The sequence below is a fragment of the Microplitis mediator genome, chromosome 5 (genome assembly GCF_029852145.1).
Source record: "Microplitis mediator isolate UGA2020A chromosome 5, iyMicMedi2.1, whole genome shotgun sequence".
Taxonomy (NCBI): Eukaryota; Metazoa; Arthropoda; class Insecta; order Hymenoptera; family Braconidae; genus Microplitis; species Microplitis mediator.
Genome location: NC_079973.1, coordinates 13,612,983 through 13,636,631, shown reverse-complemented (window position 1 = coordinate 13,636,631; position 23,649 = coordinate 13,612,983). Strand labels below are relative to the sequence as shown.

The window sequence follows — 23,649 nt, the reverse complement described above, 5'->3', positions numbered from 1 at the left end:
TCCCGTAGTATGATCTTATTTTGCGGTGTTAGATGTTATCCTAGCTGATCCGAATTACGGTACATTACAGCAATTTACCGTAAATCACAGCAATTTACCGTAATTTCGTCGAAACTCTACGGTAATTTACCGTAAGGTGCCGCAATTTGCGGTAAATCGCAGTAACATACGATAAATTACCGTAGATTTTTGGCGAAATTGCGGTAATTTGCGGTAATTTACGGCAAATTGCTGTAATTTACCGTAGTTCGGATCTGCTAGGGATACGTGTGTAACTTTTTTTAACACTCACAACATGTCAAAGTAACATATAAATAAGTGTAAAACGTTCGTTTTACACACGGTGTGTCTTGATTTTGACGAATCCTTTTTTACTGTGTTAATAGGCGTTTTGGTCCCCAGACAAAATATCCCCGACAAAATATACTCGCGATCAAAGACGCTGAAGTCTTATCGAATCTTTGTGACATCTAGGGCTTAAAAATATTAATAAATGATAAATATAATTACAGAGTACTCCTCGATGATTGTGATCAGAAGAACTTGTAGGATGACTCCGTGCAATAATTTCGTTAAAATCTCGATTGTTATTTGATCTTCGGTCGAATAATTCTAAATTTATTAATGTCTGAAGATAATTACTTGTGTCAATTTCTAAATTTTCATAATATTTAACAATTTCATTAGTATATTTTCCTTCATAACCAATTACAACCGTTATGTTTTCAAGTTGCTCTATTCCCTGATTTTTTATTTTTTTGTTTATCCAAGTTGATTCATTTATTAAATTCACAAATTGCTCTTTTATATTTACTGTCATCTCTGTAATAATCCTATCGATGTCATTGTCTAAATTTTTTTCGTACAATGCATCACGAGCGAGGGGTAAATATCGGTTGATGATTTTTTTACAAGAATCCTTGCGTATCTCAATTTCGCAATTTTGGGTTGAACAGTATTCGCGTTTTAGCTCACGATATTCATCTGTTAAGTAAGGAATCGTTTCTTGGATTATTTTCCATACACCGTAATTTGCTTGGACACGTATTGGAGTTTTTTTCATCAACTCAACAAAGTCCGGAAAGTCCTTAATTGTAATGATCGTGGAATTAGAAAGACTTGGTATTTCATTATCATAAACTGTAATATAGTTAAGAAGTTTTCTCAAATTTGTTGATGGATAATTTTTGATAAATTCATCATATCGTAGTTCTATGAACTCTCTCCCAGAGTCAAACTGAATAAAAAAAAAGATTAAATAAACAAATAAAAACTGTTTAAAGTTATTAAATAATTTAGGATGTATAAATAATTCGAACTTATGGGTTATTCGTGTTGAATCGAATATTAATATCTAATTTGAAATTTAAATTATTCAAAGTTTTTTGAGGTGGTCATAAATTTTTGAATTATTGGAAAAATTTGAATAATTCGAAAATTCGCTTATAATTCTAATGATTAAATTTGAATTTTTAATTAAATAGTAATATTTGATTAAAACATATTATTCGCACATCCATACCCGAGTAAAATAAAATTGATCCCAAAAATGTTCCGAAGAGGTACATAAGAGTAAACTTTGAACTTTGAGAAAATTTCGAACTACGATTTAATTATTTTTGAACTTTAAAAAAGTAAAAAAAAATTCAACTGATTACTTTTTAAATACGTTATTCAGAATTTCTTACAGCAAAAATTATCAGCTTTAGAATTTTGCTGGCTTGAAGAACATTGAAAAAAGAAAGACTCTAAAACCAATTATGAAAGTTTTTTTACTCGTATCATAACTTTATAACAACGAGGTCAAGACGTTGATAATTTTTTCACTTGTCAATTATTTGAAAGTTCTAAGATGATCACTTCAAAGTTCAGAATTGTCTCAAATTTGGAAGTTCACGGTTTTGAACTTTTTCGGAACGTTTTTGTGACATAATAATATAAAATATGTACTTTTAAAATATCAATTTCGAATGCGATGATTTCATCAATTTCTTCCGAAGATCTTTGCGTGTTTCCTAGTAATTCAGACACTTTTGCGATGTAATTTTTGTAAGCAGCAATTGAAATATTCAATGTTGGATTCTCATGGCTCAGATTATCAGGTCTAATCTATGTATAAATAAGATTATATATTATTTTTTTTACTCATGTGGGATAAGTCCTATATAAGTGCACGCTATTCAGTACGATAAGTTGCCGCTTGCAGTTGAGATGTTTAGCATGTATTGTGTTATTTAATGCACCAAAATTTGACTTAGCGGACGCGATCGATGCTGAGGCAATTTTTTGATCTTTAAAAACAAATTGGGTAATGAAACTAAAACATTACTTTTTAGACTAAAACTTGAAACTAAAATATTAATTGTCCAAAAAATCAGTCTTTTTCACGTATGGGAGCCCAATGTAACTTTTTTAGCTTAACACGATTTCAAATTTTTTAATGTTCTAACTTTGTTACTTTTAAGTTAAGGGGAGGGTAAGGTTAATTCGTACAAAACAAGACATCTTTTTGAGAATTTTTTGTAACGACACAGTTAAAATCTCTTCATTAAAACCAATGGTACATTAAAGTATGGCGTTCAAATAATATTTTGTGAAATTTCCACGAAGAAGTATTCGAAAATACGGCAATGGCAGCAATTACTCGGTCGTGCCTCGGAAAAAAGTAGAATAGCGGTGCTCCTCATAACTTTGTGCTGGATCATCCGAAATCAGAAAATCAAAGTTTTTTCTTCAGATAATAGTTTTCACCACGTAATGCTGAGAGGGTTTTTCGAAATTTCAATTTTTCACTTTTTTGGACCACTAAAGAGGAAAAACGCGATTTTTTTTGCAAGAAAATTGGCTCATTTTGATATTAAAAAATCTGTCTATCGGTTGACCCTGCGGGCCAGCCCCAAAACTTCCCGCTGTTTTCGAGCTCCTCGAGCTCAAAAACATTGTTGTGGATACATTTTCGAGCTCTTCGAGCTCGAAAATACGTTAGTGTGCCATTGTTTTAAAAAAAAACCGATTTTAGCATTTCTTTCTCCCACGATATCTCAGGAATGAATTGACCGATTTTGATGGTTGCGGCGGCAATCGGCGTATTTTATTGAGTTCTAGAGCTGATAAAATTTTGAAATTGATTGGTTCAGTTGTTTCGAAGATATTCGCAAAAAACTGTTTTTTACCATTTCTTTCTCCCGCGATAACTCTCGAACGAATTATCTGATTTTGATGATTGAGGCGGCAATTGACGTGTTTTATTGAGTTCTAGAGCTGATTAGATTTTGAAGTTGATCGTATAAGTCGTTTCTGAGAAATCAATAAAAAACTAAAATAAAAAAAAATTTTTAATTCTTATTCTTTGTATAACTTGTAAACTACATGACCGATTTACCCCAAAATCTAATCAAGACTAAGTTTTGGTGAGCTCTTTCAATCGCCATCAAGTACGTTCAAATCGGTTCATCCGTTCCAAAGATATCGTCGGACAAAAAAAAGTTCACACACACATACGCACACACACACACACACACACACACTCACACCCAAACACACACATATACACGCTAACACACACACACACACACACACACACACACACACACACACACACACACACACACACACACACACACACACACACACACACACACACACACACACACACACACACACACACACAGACACTCGGACATCATTCTGAAAATAGTCAGAATAACTTCCCAGGACCTCAAAACGTCGACATCTGATGAAATTTCGATTTTCGAAAATCGGGCTGAAAACAATAACTTCCCAATTTTTCGAAAATCGTCGATTTTTTTAGCGGGAAGTTTAAAAAATTCGATACCTTACCCCCCCCCCCCCCCCTTATTCAAAGATACATATAATTTCTTTTCGCACTTGGACCTTGATCTTAAAGTTTCAACAAATTAACAATAACAATAAATATTAATTTCTTAAAAAAATTATGTAATCTTTAACCCGACCGGATTTTCTTTTCTGGACCCCATATCACCTGATATTGTACCAATCACTGGATTTACTCCATTGTCTTATTACCCCATTCGTGAAAAATATTGTATCTGCAATTTATGTGGTATCACCGATTGCCCACAGGAGTTGCAGAATATACTATTAACCAACAGTTTTCCTACAGAGATCAAATGAAAATTTTTTTACTAATTTTTCTTACAGGAAGAAGTTCAAACGTTATTGATTCATCTTGATATTTCCACTCCCAAACGTTCAAAAAATAGAATGATTTAAATCCGATGTTATGGGTTTTGATAACGAAGTCGATCCAATCAAAATGTGATTCTTTCCAATTGTTTTCTTCCAAAAGAGGCCAGTTCCCTAGTTTTTTAATAATATCGCGCAGAAGATCCAAAGATTGCTGTCCAGTATTTTCTAAACGATTGAATGCCAATAAAAATTATTTGAATTAAAAATACACAGTTAGAAATTTTGTGTATTTGTGTTGAAAAACTATTTGGTTAAATTTTTTGTGTTGATTTTTAACACAGAAATCTGTTAATTTAACACAAACCATTTGTGTTATTTTACTTTAACAGATTTTTCATGTTAAATGATTAGAAAATTTGGAATGTAACACATTTCTTGTGTTATTCGAAAATTAACACAAAATTTGTGTTGTTTGATTAAATGTTCCCGCGTGATTCTTCATGACTATAACCACCCTGATTAAAAAAGTGAATTGAAAAGTATTGAAAATTATGTCAATTCTTTTCAATCCCTCGGCGATTTTGGAAAGTATTGAATGGAATTGAAATTTCCATCGTTTGAATACTTTCCAATTCCAAAGTGAAATTCGAAAGTATTGAAAAGAATTCAATCTTTCATCATTTCAATACCTTCCAATATGGAATTATTTTGGTATTCAGAAGGATTCAGAAAGATTCAAAAATTTCAATTCATTTCAATTTTTTTCAATCCCACACTTGATCCGAAATGTCGGATTATTTAGGTATTGAGAAGGATTCGGAAAGATTCAAAAATTTCAATTCATTTCAATCTTTTTCAATCCCACACTTGATCCGAAATGTCGGATTATTTAGGTATTGAGAAGGATTCAGAAAGATTTAAAATATCAATTCATTTGAATCTTTTTCAATTCCTCGGAAGTTCAGAAATTCTTTTATTATTTTGGGATTGAAAAGTATTTATTTTATGTCAAAATGAAAACCTCGGGGTATAGAAAGTATTCGAAAGGATTCATTTCTCATCTTTTTCAATACTTTTCAATTCACTTTTTTAATCAGGGCAAGCAAAGTATTGTAGCAGCATTGTCTGCAGGGAAATTTGGATTATAATTAAGTTATAATTAAATATATACATTTTACAATTGAATTAAGATAACTTTCACATCTTTTTGACCCGGTTCAATTGTTTGCTAAATTGACATAAGTTGTACTAAGGGTAGATCAGTATACTTGAGTTTGTTAGGTTATGTGCTTATGTTTATTAGTTGATTTTAACGCGGAAAATGTGTTAAATTTATACAAATGTTCTGTTAAGACGCGTTTTCATTTGTTTCTCTATTCGCACTCAAGTGGATAAACGGTACTATCTTTGTTGCACTTGTACAGTAAATGGAAACTTTGTCCAAGCTTTTCTCGTAAACAAATGGAAGTTGTCAAAAAATTGAAGTGCACTTCGCTAGTTCATAGAGTAAAGCATCGGGTCCGTGTCTTTATTTAGCGTTTAGGGTTTTTATTTCTGAGAAAAGCTTGGACAAAATTATCTGAAAACGGTTCTTAAATATACACAAAATTTCTGTCAAAAGAACAGATTTTATGTGTTCAATTTTATTTAACATAAAATTTGGGTTAAAGATCAACACAAACACAATAATCTGTGTAGACCGTTTACAACACACGATTTGTGTTGAATTTTACACAAAATTTCTAGCTGTGTAATTACCATATTCAATTTTGTTTACCGTATCTCATGCATGTTTTGTACAAATCATTAAGAAGTTTAAAAGGTTTAAAGTCAACGAAATCACTTATTCGTGACCCTAACATTTCTAAATTTTTGTGAAGCATATCGTTGTAAAGGAAATCCCATTCTTTTGAAAAGCTCGAATAACTAGAGTTACCACAAACGAATTCTTGAATGTTGTCACAAGGACTTACATTTTTGTTTAGCCTTTCATTAGTTCGTTTAGCTAAAATTAATCATTTTTTTTTTTATTTTTACTTACAATAATTCTATAGTGTTTCTTGATATCATAATTATTGTACTTACAGAGTTCTGAATATAATTCCTCACAATTTTGATCCGGACATTTCTTCGTTACTTCTAAAAAATTTATATTTTTAAGTTATAAAATTGTTTAAAAAAATTTTTTTTTTTAGCTAAATAGTTTCATTATATTTTTTTTTTAATTGTTCCAGCGTATAGCCGCATTTATGGCCTTTTACACTTTTTGCCTTTACATCGCAACTGCTTCCTTTCTTTATCTGCTTTCATTGTGCGGCTGTGGCCCGACTTGTGCTTATACTGTACTGTACCATTACGGTGATACCCTATCCTCCACCTTGGCTGTGGGGTTATAGGGGCAAGAGAAACCACAGAGAAAACCATTACCAGTGAAGCTCGGTTTGGTGAGGCTCTAGTGATCGATAAAATTCCCATTTTACCGATCACTAGATCTTCATCCCGCGCCTAATGGCCAGAGACCTCCGATCGAGCTCAACGCGTGGCTAAGCGGTCACCCAGCCAAGTTGCGACCATTCTCGGTGCTGCTTAACTTCGGTGATCGCCCGAGACACACGAGAACCGATCGGCTGTCATTGCTGTTTCAGTAGTTTCATTATAAAATATCTAAAGTTTGATCCTAGTTAAAATAGGTCACAATTTTGAAAAAAAAATTTTCTTCTGACGGATTGAGTTTCATTTTTTTTTGGGATTTTCTTCATGTATAAAGAATAAAATTCAAATTTTCTATTAAGTGTCAAAATAATTATCGAAAAATAATTTACCACTATTTTGTATATTATTTATAACAGCAGCTGAAGTATTTGTCAGAAAAGAAGAAAAAATAATTCCAATACTTGAAATAATAAAGAATTTTGTTGAAATTCTGTAACAAATTATGCAATTATATATAATCTTACACTAAAAATAATTTATATTCAGTAATATAAATTTTAAACGTTAATTTTTAATTCCGAGTATGAAAAAATAATTATAATGTAAATAAATAATTTATATAAATAATTATTCGTACCTATTATAGTTGCCCATTTGGAAAAAATTTTGATATTTCACTTCAAAATTATGTTTTTCTTTGAAATATTTTAACAGAATAATCCTTTTGGTCAAATTTATTTTCTCTTATATCCAGCAATACGATCTGCTGACCGTCTTTCCCTCTATGCTGTCTTTAAAGAAACAAATAATAGATATAAAAAATAACAGTTATTTATATTCTGGTTTTACTGTTTAATATGACGTAACAGTCACCAAATTTCGTAGTTTTAGTCCGAGTTCAATGGATCTAATCCTTACCCTCAATTTAACCAAAACAAAAATATACGAGTAGGAAATTCCCCATTATTTTATATTCAAAAAATCTAATAGCTCAAATCATGTAACTGAGCCATTCCATATCAAATCGACAAATGGTTAGAATCGACCTCCTCGGATTCAGATAAATTTTAGCGGAGAGTTTTGTCTCATCATAAAATGAAGTTCTGCCAGAGGAAATAATTTTCAAAAATTTTTCTTAAGAGTTATGCAAAATTGAAAAATTCCCTGTTTTTCTGATTTTTTAAGTTTATTTATTTAATATTTCATAACCTACTGTATATTTTAAAAAAAAACGATGATGCGTTCAGAGAGGTATGAGAAAAAAGTTTTTTGAAAAAGATATTTTGAAAATTACCAAAATTGGAAAATTTTGAATTTTTCAAAATCGTAAAAAGTAAAGTTCGCAGTAAAATTTTGGGCACGAAAATTTCTCGAAAATTTTACATTATTATTTAATATTTTATATTGTCATTTAATAGTATAAAATTTTCGATAAATTTTTGTTTTTACATCCCATTAACACAAGAAAAATATTTTAGAGCTGAAACTTCAATAATCATGTGGTAGAATAATTATATTCGACAAAAAAGTTGAAAAAATTGAAAAGTCAAAATTAAAAAATTCATATTTTTGAAAATAAAAAAAAAACACCCTCCTGAAAATTTCAGAATTTCTTAAGATATGTTAGAGGTATAATGTAAAAAATTTTGAGCCCAAAATTTTACTGCGAACTTTACTTTTTACGATTTAAAAAAATTCAAAATTTTCCAACTTTGGTAATTTTCAAAATATTTTTTTCTCATACCTCTTAGTGTCCTCTTTGAACGCATCAGCGGTATTTTTTTTAATATACCGTAGGTTATGAAATATTATATAAATAAACTTAAAAAACCAGAAAAACAGGGAAATTTTCAATTTTGCATAACTCTTAAGAAAAATTTTTGAAAATTATTTTCTCTGGCAGAACTTCGCTTTATGAAGAGACAAAACTCTCCACCAAAATTTATCCGAATCCGAGGGGGTCGATTCCAACCATTTGTCGATTTGACATGGAATGACCCAACTTTATATCTATAGCCATTAATGTCAACAATACGTTGGATTATCCGAAATAACAATAAAAAAATAAATATTATCACTTAACGGCATTCTCAGACAGTCTCTCCCACTTTTTTAAAACATTCGATGACCTTGAACTGTCATACTAGTATAAAAATCTCATTAATTAATTTCAAAAAAATTAAAGAATTAATTGAAAAAAGGACACCGCAGTTACAATTTCTCCGAGACATAAACTAGTAAAAAAAATTACTTACAGTTGTTATCAATTAGGAATTAAACGAAATTTGGTAAGTAAATTTTAGCCTAAAAAATTTGACATTCCAAATTATATTGTTGACATGAAGGTTTTACTGAAATTTATTTAACAAATTTTGTTTAACTCCTAATTGATATCATCTGTAAATAATTTTTTGATAAATCTATGTCTTGGCGAAATCATAACTGCGTTGCCTTTTTTTCTATTAATTAATTGAACATTAATGTGAATTTGTGTGAGTTCACCTTGGTTTCGACTTAGCTGGTCTTACTTAGTTTACACTGTAAAAAATCCGGAGTGAATTCGGAGTGAAATTAAATCCGAATTTACTCCGCATTCACTCCGCCACTCGGAGTTCCGGAATATAAAAAAAATCACTCCGCATGCGGAGTGAATTGAGATTTTTTTTTCAGCGGAATGATTGCGGAGTGACGCGGATTTTATTTCACTCCCAATTCACTCCGGTCCGGGGTTTTAATACTTAAATAAATTTATATTAATTTATATTAAACTGCTAAACAATGTGTGTGTGTGTGTGTGTGTGTGTGTGTGTGTGTGTGTGTGTGTGTGTGTGTGTGTGTGTGTGTGTGTGTGTGTGTGTGTGTGTGTGTGTGTGTGTGTGTGTGTGTGTGTGTGTGTGAGTGTGTGTGTGTGTGTGTTAGCGTGTATATGTGTGTGTTTGGGTGTGAGTGTGTGTGTGTGTGTGTGTGTGTGTTAGCGTCTATATGTGTGTGTTTGGGTGTGTGCAGGTGTTTGCGTGCGTGTATGCAAATGTGTGTGTGTGTGCAAATGTGTGTGTGTGTGTGTGCAAATGTGTGCGTGTGTGCAAATGTGGGCGTGTGTGTGCAAATGTGTGCGTGTGTGTACAAATGTGTGTGTGTGTGCAAATTTGTGCGTGCGTGTGTGTGCGAGTTCGCGTGTGTGCCTAAATATGTATGTGCGTATGTGTGTGCATATCAGCTGATCAATAATGTAATACGCGAGTTTTTACTTCGATTTTATTGAGTGGAGTTATATTTTATTAATAATATTTACAAAACTCCGCTCTGGAGTGAATTTCACTCCGGTAGGATTAAATTAATAAAAAATTATCTACTCCGCGAAGACTCCCCTGCGGAGTGAATTTCACTCCGAGGGGAGTGAATAATTAAAAATTCATTCACTCCGCATTCACTCCGCGAATTTTTTACAGTGTAGATTTAAGACGACCAAGTCTAAATCAAGTTTTATTTTTGACCCGGGCACTTTTCAATTTAGTAGATTCTCATAATCACTTATCAATTCAGTGGATTCCCATATCAAATCAGTGAATTCTAATATTCACACATTCATACAGTGAATATTCACTAATTCTGCGTGGTACGATTGTAGAATTGACAAACGTGAATATGCACTTGAAATTAGTGAAAAATGACTAATTCTTGTTTAGAAAGTACTCTCTTACATTTATTGTTTGATATGACGTTTAAAATATATGTAGATAAGACTATTTGCTGACTTACCCCCTTATTTTCTTATTGCATACGAGTTGATCCAAGCCTTTCCGTTTTCCAATTAGTTTTGTTTCTTCAACTTTATTAAATATTTAGACAATACGGTTAGGTGGTTATAAGCCTACTCTGATTTTCATTTCTTTTATTAGAATCACTGTATCAAAATTTTCGGATATACGGTCAGGCTGCTACCAGCCTACTTTGACCCTGAATGAGTGTAAGAATCTGTGAATGATGTTAAGGTTTTGGGACTCAAAACACAACTGATCTCCTTTGGGCTTCGTCGCAGGTATCCAAGGAAAAAAAGAGCAGTTCCCACATTTCTCTAGATGGAGCAAAGTTCTACACACTCGTTTTTCCACTTCTTTCAAAAAAATCGTTGTCTCGGAGCCGTACTATCCCTTCTTCAATCTCTCTAAATATGAATTAGTGATTTTTCAATAATTTCAAGTGAATATTCACTAATTGTCAATGCTACAATCGTACCACATATTCATTTAGTGAATATTTACTAAATGAATATGTGAATATTTGAATTCACTGATTTGATGAGTGAATATGAGAATCCACTAAATTGAAAAGTGAATATGGGAATCCACTGATTTCATTGGTAAAAAAAAAAATATAATATTGCGAAAAAAAATATAAGACACTTGTAATTAGATCCGAAATGTGATTAATGTATTAAAATCATTACTAAGAGGACGTATACATGATTTTAATTGATGAAAAAATCTCGGTGACTACTGGGCTCGAACCTGCATCCTTACGATTCAAAGTCTTTGATGCTATCCACTGCGCTGACCTACGCATGCGATTGCGTGAGTGTAAATAGTATATTTGTTATGATACCAAACAATAACTGATGAAGAAATAAAAAAATCCGTGATGCTATGATTGACGTACTCTTCATATAAATATATTATTGTTCTGTACTTCTATTTTTTTTTATTTGTAAAGTTTTTTATTAAAATTTTAAAAAATAGCACTACAATTATTAATTATATTTATATCTAGTATAATATTTAATTATTTTCTAGTTAAAGTTACTAGTGAAATTGTGAAATTCATAAATTAAGAAGTGAATAACAGTTTTAATTTTTCCTACTTTTGATTATTGTGCTGCAATTTTTACGGATATTACTAGTCAACAGCAATGTAAATTACAGCGTAAGCTTAATGTATGTGTTCGATATATTTTTAAAATATCGAAATATGAACATGTCACTGGTTATTATAAAGACTTGCGTTGGCTTACCTTAAAAGTTAGGCGTGAGTTTTTTATGGCTTGCCTTATTTACAAACCGGTATATTTAGATCAAAAACCTTTAATTACTAGGAACTTAAGGATCCTTAGAACGCGTCTGCGAAGAGGGGAGGCACGGCAAGATCTTCTTGTAGTGCCGTATTGTCATAGTGCCAAATATGATAAGTCGTTCATAATTAGTGCCATTAGAGTGTGGAATAGTTTACCAGAGTATTGTACCTCACAATCGACTTTCATAGAATTCAGGAAATCATGTTATACTTACTTGCTAAATTCTTCGGTTTCGTGAGCTATATTGATGGATGTGTGATGACATTTATGTTTATGTTAATGTTAATGTTTAATATTTTTGCTATTTGATTGTATTGTATTTTATACTGAATACTGTATTGTAATTTTGTATTTTGTACTTGGATGGCCGCAAGGAGCTTAGACTCCATGGCCAATGAATAATAAATAATAATAATAATAATAATAATAATAATAACAGTTTTACTTGTAGAAATTATGAAAATATAGCTAGTTCAGTAGTGAAAATCACTAATTTGTTAGTGAAAATTATAGTACCAAATTTATTAGTGAGAATTCACTAATTTGTTATTTAAATACACTGATTATGAAGTGAATACTGCTTCACTAACGTAATTAATGAAATTTCCACTAATTCATGTTTAGAGAGATGATTTTCTATGATACATTTACGGCGGATCACACCTCCTTGACCCACTACAACTGACCCCTCTAAGTCACTTACTATGCTTGTTAATAAAAATGCTTAGAACTACTCAAAAAATTCTTTATTCTTTTGTTCAAATTTTTACTTGTTTATTGACGTTTACTGTTTACTTTAATTATTATCTATTTTAATGATTTCACCCTTTTATTTTAATGATTATTTATTTAATAATTTTCGTTTTTCATTTCGATTATTATTTATTTGGTAGTTTTACTTTTTTTCAAATTACTCTCAATTTAAATAATTTGAACTTCTTATTTTAATTTTAATCTATATTATTGAAAGAATAAGGAGAATTCTGTTCCCGTCATATCTATATGATAGAATTGGTTAATGTTATTAAATTTGGGACCTTTAGAAAAATCTTGACTTGAATTTGTGCTTTTTCGTAGTTTAAAAATAAAAAAGACAATAAAAAAAAATCTTTTAGGATTTAGAATTTAGAATTTCGTTTATTAATGCCAAGGCACAGGCCAAATGGCAAATTTCATAACATAGTAATTACATTTATTACAAAAGAACATATAGTTGTGAGTACATAGTACAACTATATGAAATAAGAATACTTATAGATAAATTTAGTTATGAATTACATCAATATTCATTCGGTAATAATTATATAAAAAACAAGGATTTAAGGTATAAACTCTTAACTTCACTTTTACTTAGGTCAACTAGTAATTTTACGTATTGCACAAGCAAGATCGCGTCAAGTGGACCCCCCGTTTTCTACTTGGTCATGAAAATCAAGTCTATGTATTTTTTTCGTATGTAGTCACTATGAAAAATTAATCCCTCAAACGATTTTTTAAATTTTCATTTTAACAGCAATATTTTTTACAATAAAAATTTTGAGTACTTTTAATTAAAAAATAGATTCCAAAACAATCGTGAAAGGTAAATTAATGAAAGGGCATAGCCGGATTAATATGGGAATTCTGCCCCAATGGCTTTTTTGACTCAAACTTAGGGGGTCGATTTGGTGTTGAATGAAAATATTGCACCTCAATTTTCAGCTCTTTAACTCAAACGGTATTCGGGAATTTCAAAAAAACCTGTTTTTTCGAAATTATTTTTCTGCCCTCCGGCCGGAAAGTGGCAACTTTCGGGCCGCTGCCCTGGACGAAGTTGCAACTTTCCGGCTTCGTCGAGCAGAAAAATAGTATACGCACCTTGGCCAGTAAAAAAGAAAGCCTCAGACCACATGTTTGTCAGCCTCGGCTTCGCCTCGGCCAACAATTACATGTGCTCTGAGACTTTTCTTATTTTACTGGCCTAGGTATGTAATATACTATTTATCTTTATAGTAAAATTCGGAATTAATCAATGATGATTTTTTTCCTAATTCTTACGAGTCCAAAACATGAAAAAATCATATGATCGTGTTTCTCAAACGGAAAGCCGATTTTCAACGGAGAAAATAAAATTCTAATCTTTTTTTTTTAGCCTTTTTGAAATATGTCACTCACCAAAATTCGTCAGAAAATGTCTTTCATACTCTTCTATACTCGGGAATTTGTTGTTTTTTTTGAAGTGGTGGATCAATTAAAAAAAAATTAAAACTCATTTTTTTCTTAAAATCTTGCGTTTTAACAAACTTAAATTTTTTTTTTGTTCAAATAAGTACGTAGAAAATTTTTGTTATTATAATTTATTTTTTTCTGTATCAAAGTTTAAAATATTTCCGTGTTAAATTATTTTTTATTATTTTTCATTTTTGTTCTATCAAAATTTTTTTTTCTTACATTTTAAGAAGCACGTTCTGGTAGGAAATTGAATTTCCTACAAAAAGCATTTGATCTGTTATATACGTCGAATGGATGAGAAAAAAAGTTACAGGTCTTTAAATGTCAACAAAAAATGAAGTTCATTTTTTCGTTGACAGTTAATTTCCAAAATTTAATATTTTTTGAACTTAACTTTTCGTTGACATTTCGAGCCCTGTAACTTTTTACTCATTCATTGGACGTATATATGATATCAGATACTTTTTGTAGGAAATTGAATTTCCTACAAGAGAGTGCTCGTCAAAATTTGAAAAAAAAATTTTTTGATAAAATAAAAATGAAAAATAATTTAAAAAAAATTAACATTAAAGAAACTGAATTTTTGTTGATCTTTAAAGCCCCGTTACTTTTTCCTAGCTTGTTTGACGTACATAATGTATAAGCACCTTTTGTAGAGAATTTAATTTCCTATGGAATTATACTAAGCGGAGTTGGAAAAAAAAAAATGTTTTTCGTAGTCTCAATAACAAAAAAATAAAATGAAAAATTTGTGTATTTTAAATCGGAAAGGGGACCCCCCTTTGTGATAGCTCAATTTTAAAGATATCTGGCTGAAATTCGGTAAGGATTTTTCTTATAATATAAAGTAACTTTTGAGCCCATAAGACGTTGAAAAAAAATATGTTTGTTTTTTTTGCGACACCCTAATACTTGTATATTTTTTATACTATTGGGAAATATTCTAAACTTTGATACAGAAAAAAATAAATTATAATAACAAAAATTTTCTACGTACTTATTTGAACAAAAAAAAAAAATTTAAGTTTGTTAAAACGCGAGATTTTAAGAAAAAAATGAGTTTTAATTTTTTTTTAATTGATCCACCACTTCAAAAAAAACAAAAAATTCCCGAGTATAGAAGAGTATGAAAGACATTTTCTGACAAATTGTGGTGAGTGACATATTTCAAAAAGGCTAAAAAAAAAGATTAGAATTTTCTTTTCTCCGTTAAAAATCGGCTTTCCGTTTGAGAAACACGATCATACACTGTAAAAAATCCGGAGTGAATTCGGAGTGAAATTAAATCCGAATTCACTCCGCATTCACTCCGCCACTCGGAGTTCCGGAGTTTTGAAAAAAATCACTCCGCATGCGGAGTGAATTGGGAGTTTTTTGTTAGCGGAGTGATCTCGGAGTGACGCGGATTTTATTTCACTCCCAATTCACTCCGGTCCGGAGTTTTAATACTTAAATAAAATTATATTCATTTATATTAAACTGCTAAACAATGTGTGTGTGTGTGTGTGTGTGTGTGTGTCTGTGTGTGTGTGTGTCTGTGTGTGTGTGTCTGTGTGTGTGTCTGTGTGTATGCGAGTGTGTGTTTGTGTGCATGTGTGTGTCTGTGTGTGTGTCTGTGTGTATGCGAGTGTGTGTTTGTGTGCATGTGTGTGTTTGGGTGTGTGCAGGTGTTTGTGTGCGTGTGTGCAAATTAGTGCGTGTGTGCAAATGTGTGCGTGTGAGAAAATTTGTGCGGGTGTGCAAATTTGTGCGTGTGTGAAAATGTGTGCGTGTGTGAAAATGTTTGCGCGTGTGTGCCTAAATATGTATGTGCGTATGTGTGTGCATATCAGCTGATCAATAATGTAATACGCGAATTTTTACTTCGATTTTATTGAGTGGAGTTATATTTTATTAATAATATTTTCAAAACTCCGCTTCGGAGTGAATTTCACTCCGGAGGGATTAAATTAATAAAAAATTATTCACTCCGCGAAAACTCCCCTGCGGAGTGAATTTCACTCCGAGGGGAGTGAATAATTAACAATTCATTCACTCCGCATTCACTCCGGATTTAATCCGCATTCACTCCGCGAATTTTTTACAGTGTATGATTTTTTCATGTTTTGGACTCGTAAGAATTAGGAAAAAAATCATCATTGATTAATTCCGAATTTTACTATAAAGATAAAAATAATTTCGAAAAAACAGGTTTTTTTGAAATTCTCGAATACCGTTTGAGTTAAAGAGCTAAAAATTGAGGTGCAATATTTTCATTCGACACCAAATCGACCCTCTAAGTTTGAGTCAAAAAAGCCATGGGGGCAGAATTCCCATATCAATCCGGCTATACCCTTTTCAGGATTTATTGTCGAATATCTATATTTTATAGAAATATTAATAGCATAAAATTATTTGTTTATTATTCCATTTTTAATTAATTTTTAAGTGAACAAATGAAAATTTCATTGACTTCTCGGTCAAAAAATGAAGTTTTTTTTCATGGGTTACATGCATTATTTATTAAAGTTTAAGATCCTGAAAGAAAATTTTACTGCTCGCGATTAAAATAACAATATGTATTTATTTATCACCGCGCGCCGGTCGCTGAGCGTTCTCACACAGTGCGCGGCCGAGCGTCTCAGGCTCTATTGCAGCATTGGTCAGTCATAATTGAAAATGACATTAAAAAATATTATTACTAAACAAATTTTATTTTTTTTTAAACAATATCATGAATAATACAATAAAATAATTTTTTATCGTTAAACTGAAGCAGGGAAAACTAACTGATAATTAAGTTTAATTATTAGTTACTTTTCCCTGATTATCGGTTAATAAATAATTAATTTATTATTAATTAGTTAATAATAATTTCTAAATTATTATTAATTAAAAATTAAGTTCAGTTATTCGTCAGTTTTCTCTAGTTATTGATTAATAAATAATTAATTTATTATTAATTACTTAATAGTAATTTCTAAGTTATTATTAATTAATAATGAAGTTTAGTTATTAGCCAGTTTTTCCTAATTATTGTTTAATAAATTATTAATGTATCAATAATGACTTAATAATAATTTATAAATTATTATTTATCAATAATTAAATTTAATTATGAGTTAGTTTTCCCTGTTTCAGTTTGATAATAAAAAATTATTTTATTGTATTATTCATGATATTGTTTAAAAAAAAAAAAAAATTGTTTAGAACTTTTTTTTTTTAATGTTACTTTCAATTATGACTGACTAAAGCTGCAATAGAGCCTGAGACGCTCGGCCGCGCACTGTATTGAGAACGCTCAGCGACCAGCGCGCGGTGATAAATAAATTCATATTGTTTAATTTAATCGCGAGCAGTAAAATTTACTTTCAGGATCTTAAACTTTAATAAATAATGCATGTAACCCATGAAAAAAAACTTCATTTTTTGGCCGAGAAGTCAATGGTATTTTCATTTGTTTAGGGGAGAGTGGGGTCAATTGAACCAAAAATACTTTAACATTTTTTTTTAGATGAATAAAAGCAAAATGATAACTTTTTTTTTTTATGAAATTATACTTTATTATATAGACTATCATTTCTCATAAGCCCATAACTTAAAAAGTGATGAAAGTTTTTAATAAATACGAAATTGTACAACTGCATCAAATGGTTCAATCGTCCCCTTTGCGGGGGCAATTGAACCACTAGTCGGGGACAATTGAACCAAGAGTATTAGAACCACAAACGAATGACATTAATAAATAATTTACTATTCATAACAGCTTAAAACTGAAATTACAATACTTCTAATAATATTGATCATTTTATATAACATTATATGTTATAACAATCACTTTTACAACTTCTGTCAATATAATTATTTTTTTGCTTGGTTAGTTTAGCTTTTTTTCACATTCAGTCAAGATGCGCGCGCATGTCTGATGCTCACAGTGTGATTTGTGTGGTTCAACCGTCCCCGAAAGTACTGGTTCAATTGACCCCATATGATTTTATTGAAATAATTAGTTTAAAAAAAAATATTCAAGAACTATTTTACTAGATGTAAAGTTAGAAATTTATGACTAATATATGAAAGAAGGTATTACAAAAAAAATTTTAAGATTACATTTGAAAATTAAAAACTTATTAAACAATTTGTCAAGAGCTGAAAAAAAATTTCAGATGCCTAAAAACACAAAAACTTGATTTTTTTAAAATTAAATTATCATATTGGTTCCAAATTTTGGTCAGACTAAGGTTTAGTGTATTAAAATATAATTCCAAGAAAACGCCTCATTTTTATATTTTTTTCGATTTTTTAAGCTTACTGGTTCAATTGCCCCTTGGTTCAATTGACCCCACTCTCCCCTACTTAAAAGTTAATTAACAATGAAATAATAAACAAATAATTGTATGCTATTAATATTTTTATGAAATATAAATATTCTACAATAAATCTTGAAAATTTCATTAATTTATCTTTTACGGTTGTTTTGGAATCGATTTTTTAATTAAAAGTACTCAAAATTTTCATTATAAAAAAAATTGTTGTTAAAATACAAATTTTGAAAAATCGTTCGAGGGATTAATTTTTCATATTGACTACATACGAAAAAAAAAACATAGACTAAATTTTCATGATCAAGTGGAAAATAGGAGGTCCACTTGACGTGATCTTGCTCTTTACCAATTCTGAATTTTATTTTAGTTTATTCATTCAGTTAATCGTTTTAGTTTTTAGTTTCCATTTTTCCTAATAATTTTCAAATTTTATTTTGACTTATTCAATTTAAAAGTTTAAATTTTTAAATTTTTAATATCCTAGATTGTAAATAATATTCTTTTTTGTTTTTTTTTTTAATGCTTCCTTTTTTTTTCTTAAGAGTACTTCTTTGAATTATTTGAAAAGTCCTTAACTCTTAACGATTTCCCTTAAAAATATTTCTTTAAATTATTTTAAAAATCCAGAGATAGACATTGCCTCTTTCTTTTTCCGTCTCTTAAAAATATTTCTTTAATTTATTTTAAAAAATCTTTAGCCATAAATCAATTCCGATTTTTTTAGAGAATATATTTTTTACTCAAAGAGATAAGGAAACATGCTAGCTGCCATTTTAACCGGAACCGAGGCTTAGGTTTTCGTTTGGGTACCGCCATCGGGGAAAAATTCATTTTAGTGTGTCTACCCATTGATGGGTTTTAGATAAAATAAAATAATAAAGAAAAAATCTGAAAACAGCCTGACCCTGTGGATCAGCCCTCAAAACTTTTTGAGGTCCTAGGAAGCTGTTCTGACTATTTTCAGAATGTTGGCCGACTGTCTGTACGTATGTATGTGTGTGTGGTTGTATGTAGGTGTGTGAACGCCTCATAACTTTTTAACTAATCAACCGATTGAAATGATTCTTGCACTCAGAGAAAAGTTGATAGTCATGTTAACTAAAAAGCTTTAACTATTTAAAATTAATTCCTAATCCTATTTTTTAAAGTAATATTAACTATTCATTAATTGCTGAAACATAATAAAATTTATTGGTATTACTAAAATTTGATAGTGATTAAAATTTTTTATCGCAACTACTGAAGTGTAGTTAAAATTAAACAAATTTTAAGTAATTCCAGCAACTTTTTTGTTAGTTCAAGTAAGTAGAAAGTTGCTTCAATCGTAAGTGTTGATTCATAGTTAATATTAAATAGTTATTCTAACTATTGAGTTAATTGCTGAAACTAAAATTTTTTAGTTAAAGCTTTATTTCATTATAACTTTATAGTTACCCGGGTCAAAAATAAAACTTGATTCAGGCTCGCTTCGCCTTATTTTCTTTTTAAGTTATCGATTTGCCGACGATTTTTTGATAAGATCTCGACTTTTTCAACTTAAATTTAATTTTTTTCAACTTTTTGAACTTTTATTGCAGACTTTTTGCAGAAGATAAACCAATGAAATAGCCCACAGAAATTAGCCAAATCGGCTGTGCCAACTGGAAATTGATCGAAAAATTATAATTTCTTGAAATTTCGATACCAAGTAGGACAATATGAAATTCTAACAAGTATCTAATGGCGGTCTCAATTTGTTTATAAATAATAGGCAAACAAAAAAAACGTAAATTAAAAATTAAATATCTCTGAAACTATCAATCTCGCGGGTTAAGTTTTTCCATAAAATTTGTAGAGCTTAAAAAAATCTACAATTTTGCTTTTAGATAAATCCCCGTCAGACTGATAGTTTATTCGTTATTAACAATCGAAGTTTTATAAACAAATTGAGCTAGCAAGCTGAAAAATCAACCGATTTCCTTTTTTCTTTTTTCCACATATTTCTGGTAATAAAAGGAACATTTTTAACATTTTTTTAAATTTTTGTCTCAAAAATTTGATTTTTAAAAATCAAAAAACCGCTTTTTCTTTGGAAGCCAATATCTCCGAAACTAAATTTACTACAGCACTCGCGCCTATTCTAAAAAATCTAGAATTTAGTTACGAAAAACTTGACTATTTTGAAAAAAATTAATTTTTGATTGAGGTCAAATAATAGCGAGTTGAACGCGAACAGATTTTCGATAAAGCGAGTGCGTTCGCTATTGTCGTGCTCAACTATCCCCCTCTACCATCAGTCCGGGTATTAAGAGGATACGCTACCGGATCTCTTTCTCACACTCAGAAAAATAAACGGGACTGTCTTTGTTGCACTCGTTGAGTAAATCAGAATTTTAAAACAATTTTTCTTGGAGACGTATTAGAATTTTTGAAAATACGAAATTTCTAGCCCTCTGTTAAGGTTTTAAAAAACGCTCAAAACTCTATTTTAGGTTTCTAGTGTTTGTCCGTAAATTAAATGAATTGAAAATTGGTTACCGTTACCCCTTAAAGTGAACAATTTATTTTATTATTATTGCACTTGCGCAGTGAATAAAAACTTGGATTATACGTTTCTTTCCTGACAGTATCAATCGTTTTTTAAAAATATAAGCGTATCATAAATTCCTAGACTACAGAAAAATTCAAAAGCGTTGTAATTAATTTCACCTAAAGTTATTATCAAAATTGAAAAATAATTTACAATAATAATTCTAAACCCTCGTCAAAAAAATCTATTATATTTATTACGAGTAAATGGTTTTTTTTTTTTTTTGTCAATAATTAACGTAAAAAAAGTAATAATTTTAAATTCAAAAATTAAATCTCATTGAATAAATGAAAAACAAAAGGACTACTCGACCTTGGAATCTTCCTTTTGGTGGAGTAACGGAGTAGCAGTTGCCTAGTGTGTTTCTACGGTTCTGATCCAGTATGGAAGTGCATTACGCTTCTCCCGATCAGAGCTACCCCTTCTTTGCAGGCAGTCTGTTATTTTTATTGTCATTTTTTGCCTAATGATTCTCTTCTTTTGAGAACCATTTCCTAGGCGTAAGACGTTGATTTCCTTCTTCGCGCATTTTGTCGATCATGTGTATCCTGATTGCCTGCTACGTGCAAAGAACCTTTAGGCATCCAACATGACTTTGTTCGAAGTGCCTATCAACGTCTATCTACAAAATGTTATATATTCAAACTATACGTTCCACGAGTACCTGCGAGGAAGAATTAAAAGATCGCCATCTACAGTGTCTACTTTTAATAAAAAATCTATGATCTAAATTTAAAATTTGATTTTTACAAAAACGATCAAGTAATTGAAACTCTTTAAGTAACAAGAAATGGATTTTTTTTTTTTATTAAATAAAAAAAAAAATTATTCCGAGCCTAATAGAAAAGTAGCAATTATTTAACTTTTTGGTTTCAATTCAACAAGTCAATATCAAAAAATTAACAAATCAATGAACGAATATCCACAAGATATAAAATTTGCAGAAATTTCCTGAAATAAAAGCCAAAAAAAAATTTGGAAAATCCAAAAGTGCACGCCTCGAAAGCTCATGTTATGTTTTTTTTTAAAAGTGAAATTTCGAATAAAATTGAATATCCCGCTCTTTTCCCATAGAAATTTCCATGGTAAATATACGGTAATAAAAGTGTAAGAAGGACACTTTAATATATTTCACTTGCTAGTAGATAGAACCAGATATTTATTTAACAGTTAAACATTATTGAACCCGACAACTAATCGTATAATATGGACAGTTAATAATAAGTAATATAATAAGGGTAAGGGAGAGAGAGTAGCTAGATGACGTCACGTTGGGTCCTCTCGGAGGGCCCCGTCGGAATGCCTCTTCTTCGTCAGCCTCAATGTCCAACTCGCCCTTCTCTAGTGGGGGTGAGCCTTGTCACAGGCCGGGGGTAGCTCCTGACGTCAGAGGCTACAGGCCTCAAGATGCCTATCGAGCAAAAGGCTCGATATTCAGGAACGGGTAGCTTACAGTCGGCCGTCCTGATGATGGTCGCGTCCTCGCGGCAAATAGTCAGTTGAAGCTCCAAGTGTTTTCATCACTGCGCCTCAACTGTGTTTTTACCTTTAATCTAGAAAATTAATTCATACCTTATTAGTATTATTTCAGTGTAATTTATCATGCAATATCATGCTGCCACTTCTTCCGTAAAAACCGGATAAAACAATATCTGCATTTATAACATATAAATAAAACTCTATATCAATAGAAATTATTAACAATTTGTGCTCCTAGTAAACATAACATGCGGATAGACAGCTGTGGGTGCAGCCCCACTGTCTTAATTCAATGCAACATGCTTAAGTCATAAGTGGCTACTCGACGTTTTCCGAGTAGCACCATGCGTTCGTCTTGCTGACCTTGGCAACGTTATCATATTGCCAGATCATCAAAACTACAGTCACCCGAGCCACCACCAACCGGTGCAGGTCGTATCTCACGACGTTTCGCAACTCGAGATGACTGTCCGCCCTCAGAACCACCACCAACCGGTGTGATCGTATTCACGATCCTTCGCAGTTCTGCCAGCCTCCAGAACCACCACCAACCGGTGTGGTCGGATCCATGACCCTTCGCAGTTCTGTCAGCCTCGGGCCTCGCAACTCAAACCACCACCAACCGGTGCAGGTCGTACTTTACGACTTTTCGCAGTTCGAGTGCCTTGTTACTCTCGTCAGAACCACCACCAACCGGTGCAGGTCACACAAAGTGTGACTTTTCGCAGTTCTCCCGATAGTTCAGCCTCTAGAGACGCACTCCTAGAGGCCCCTTTCCGTTTCCAGAACCACCACCAACCGGTGTGATCGTATGGACGACCCTTCGCAGTTCTGTCAACGTCTTATTCTACATCTAGAATCACCACCAACCGGTGCAGGTCGTACTCCACGACTTTTCGCAATTCTAGTGCAACCTTGCCTCTCTAGAACCACCACCAACCGGTGCAGGTCGTATCTTACGACTTTTCGCAGTTCTAGGTAGGCCTTAAGTCTTCGAGAATCACCGCCAACCGGCGCAAATCGTCCTCACGATGTTTCGCAATTCTCGAAGTCATTCTGATATCAGAGCAAGTATGGTCCGATATTTCCACGCCAAGGTACCCGCCTTAGTGTAGTTGATCCTCATCTGGGGTATGATCTCCCTTGAGATTTTCTGGATTACTGACCACTCGGTGCTTCTATGTAATCCCACGAATCCATTCGTCACGTGCCTCCGAATACTGCCGTTTACTGCGCCAAAACCCTCTGCAGTCTTTTAATTTGTTTAATACAGTAGTCTCACGCAAGTTAGCTTTGTTTTGCAATATTCCACGCAATTTCACACCAGATAGGATTATTGTTGTGACAATCCTATCTGCACATCCTTGAAGTCGAGCTGTCAACTTCCACGATGTGAATGAATATTCTACCTGAAA

The 23,649-nt window shown here is 31.6% G+C and overlaps 1 protein-coding gene across 3 annotated transcripts in view; it reads right to left on the bottom strand.

Annotated features, from left to right (window-relative positions):
• The window catches only part of LOC130668339 (neprilysin-2-like), a 51,823-nt gene that overhangs the window by 2,487 nt on the left and 25,687 nt on the right, over window positions 1–23,649 (bottom strand). The window contains exons 1-8 of one of the 3 annotated variants that reach the window (XM_057470582.1): window positions 10,363–10,744; window positions 7,241–7,394; window positions 6,993–7,093; window positions 6,256–6,309; window positions 5,948–6,175; window positions 4,181–4,395; window positions 1,951–2,109; window positions 511–1,237 (exon numbers count right to left, since the gene is read on the bottom strand). In XM_057470582.1, the coding sequence (XP_057326565.1) occupies window positions 511–1,237; window positions 1,951–2,109; window positions 4,181–4,395; window positions 5,948–6,175; window positions 6,256–6,309; window positions 6,993–7,093; window positions 7,241–7,257 (1,501 nt within the window). In that variant the 5' untranslated portion in view covers window positions 7,258–7,394; window positions 10,363–10,744. Of the gene's footprint in view, window positions 1–510; window positions 1,238–1,950; window positions 2,110–4,180; window positions 4,396–5,947; window positions 6,176–6,255; window positions 6,310–6,992; window positions 7,094–7,240; window positions 7,395–10,362; window positions 10,745–23,649 lie in introns of those variants that run through there. The other 2 variants (XM_057470580.1, XM_057470581.1) reach the window with 2 other exon arrangements.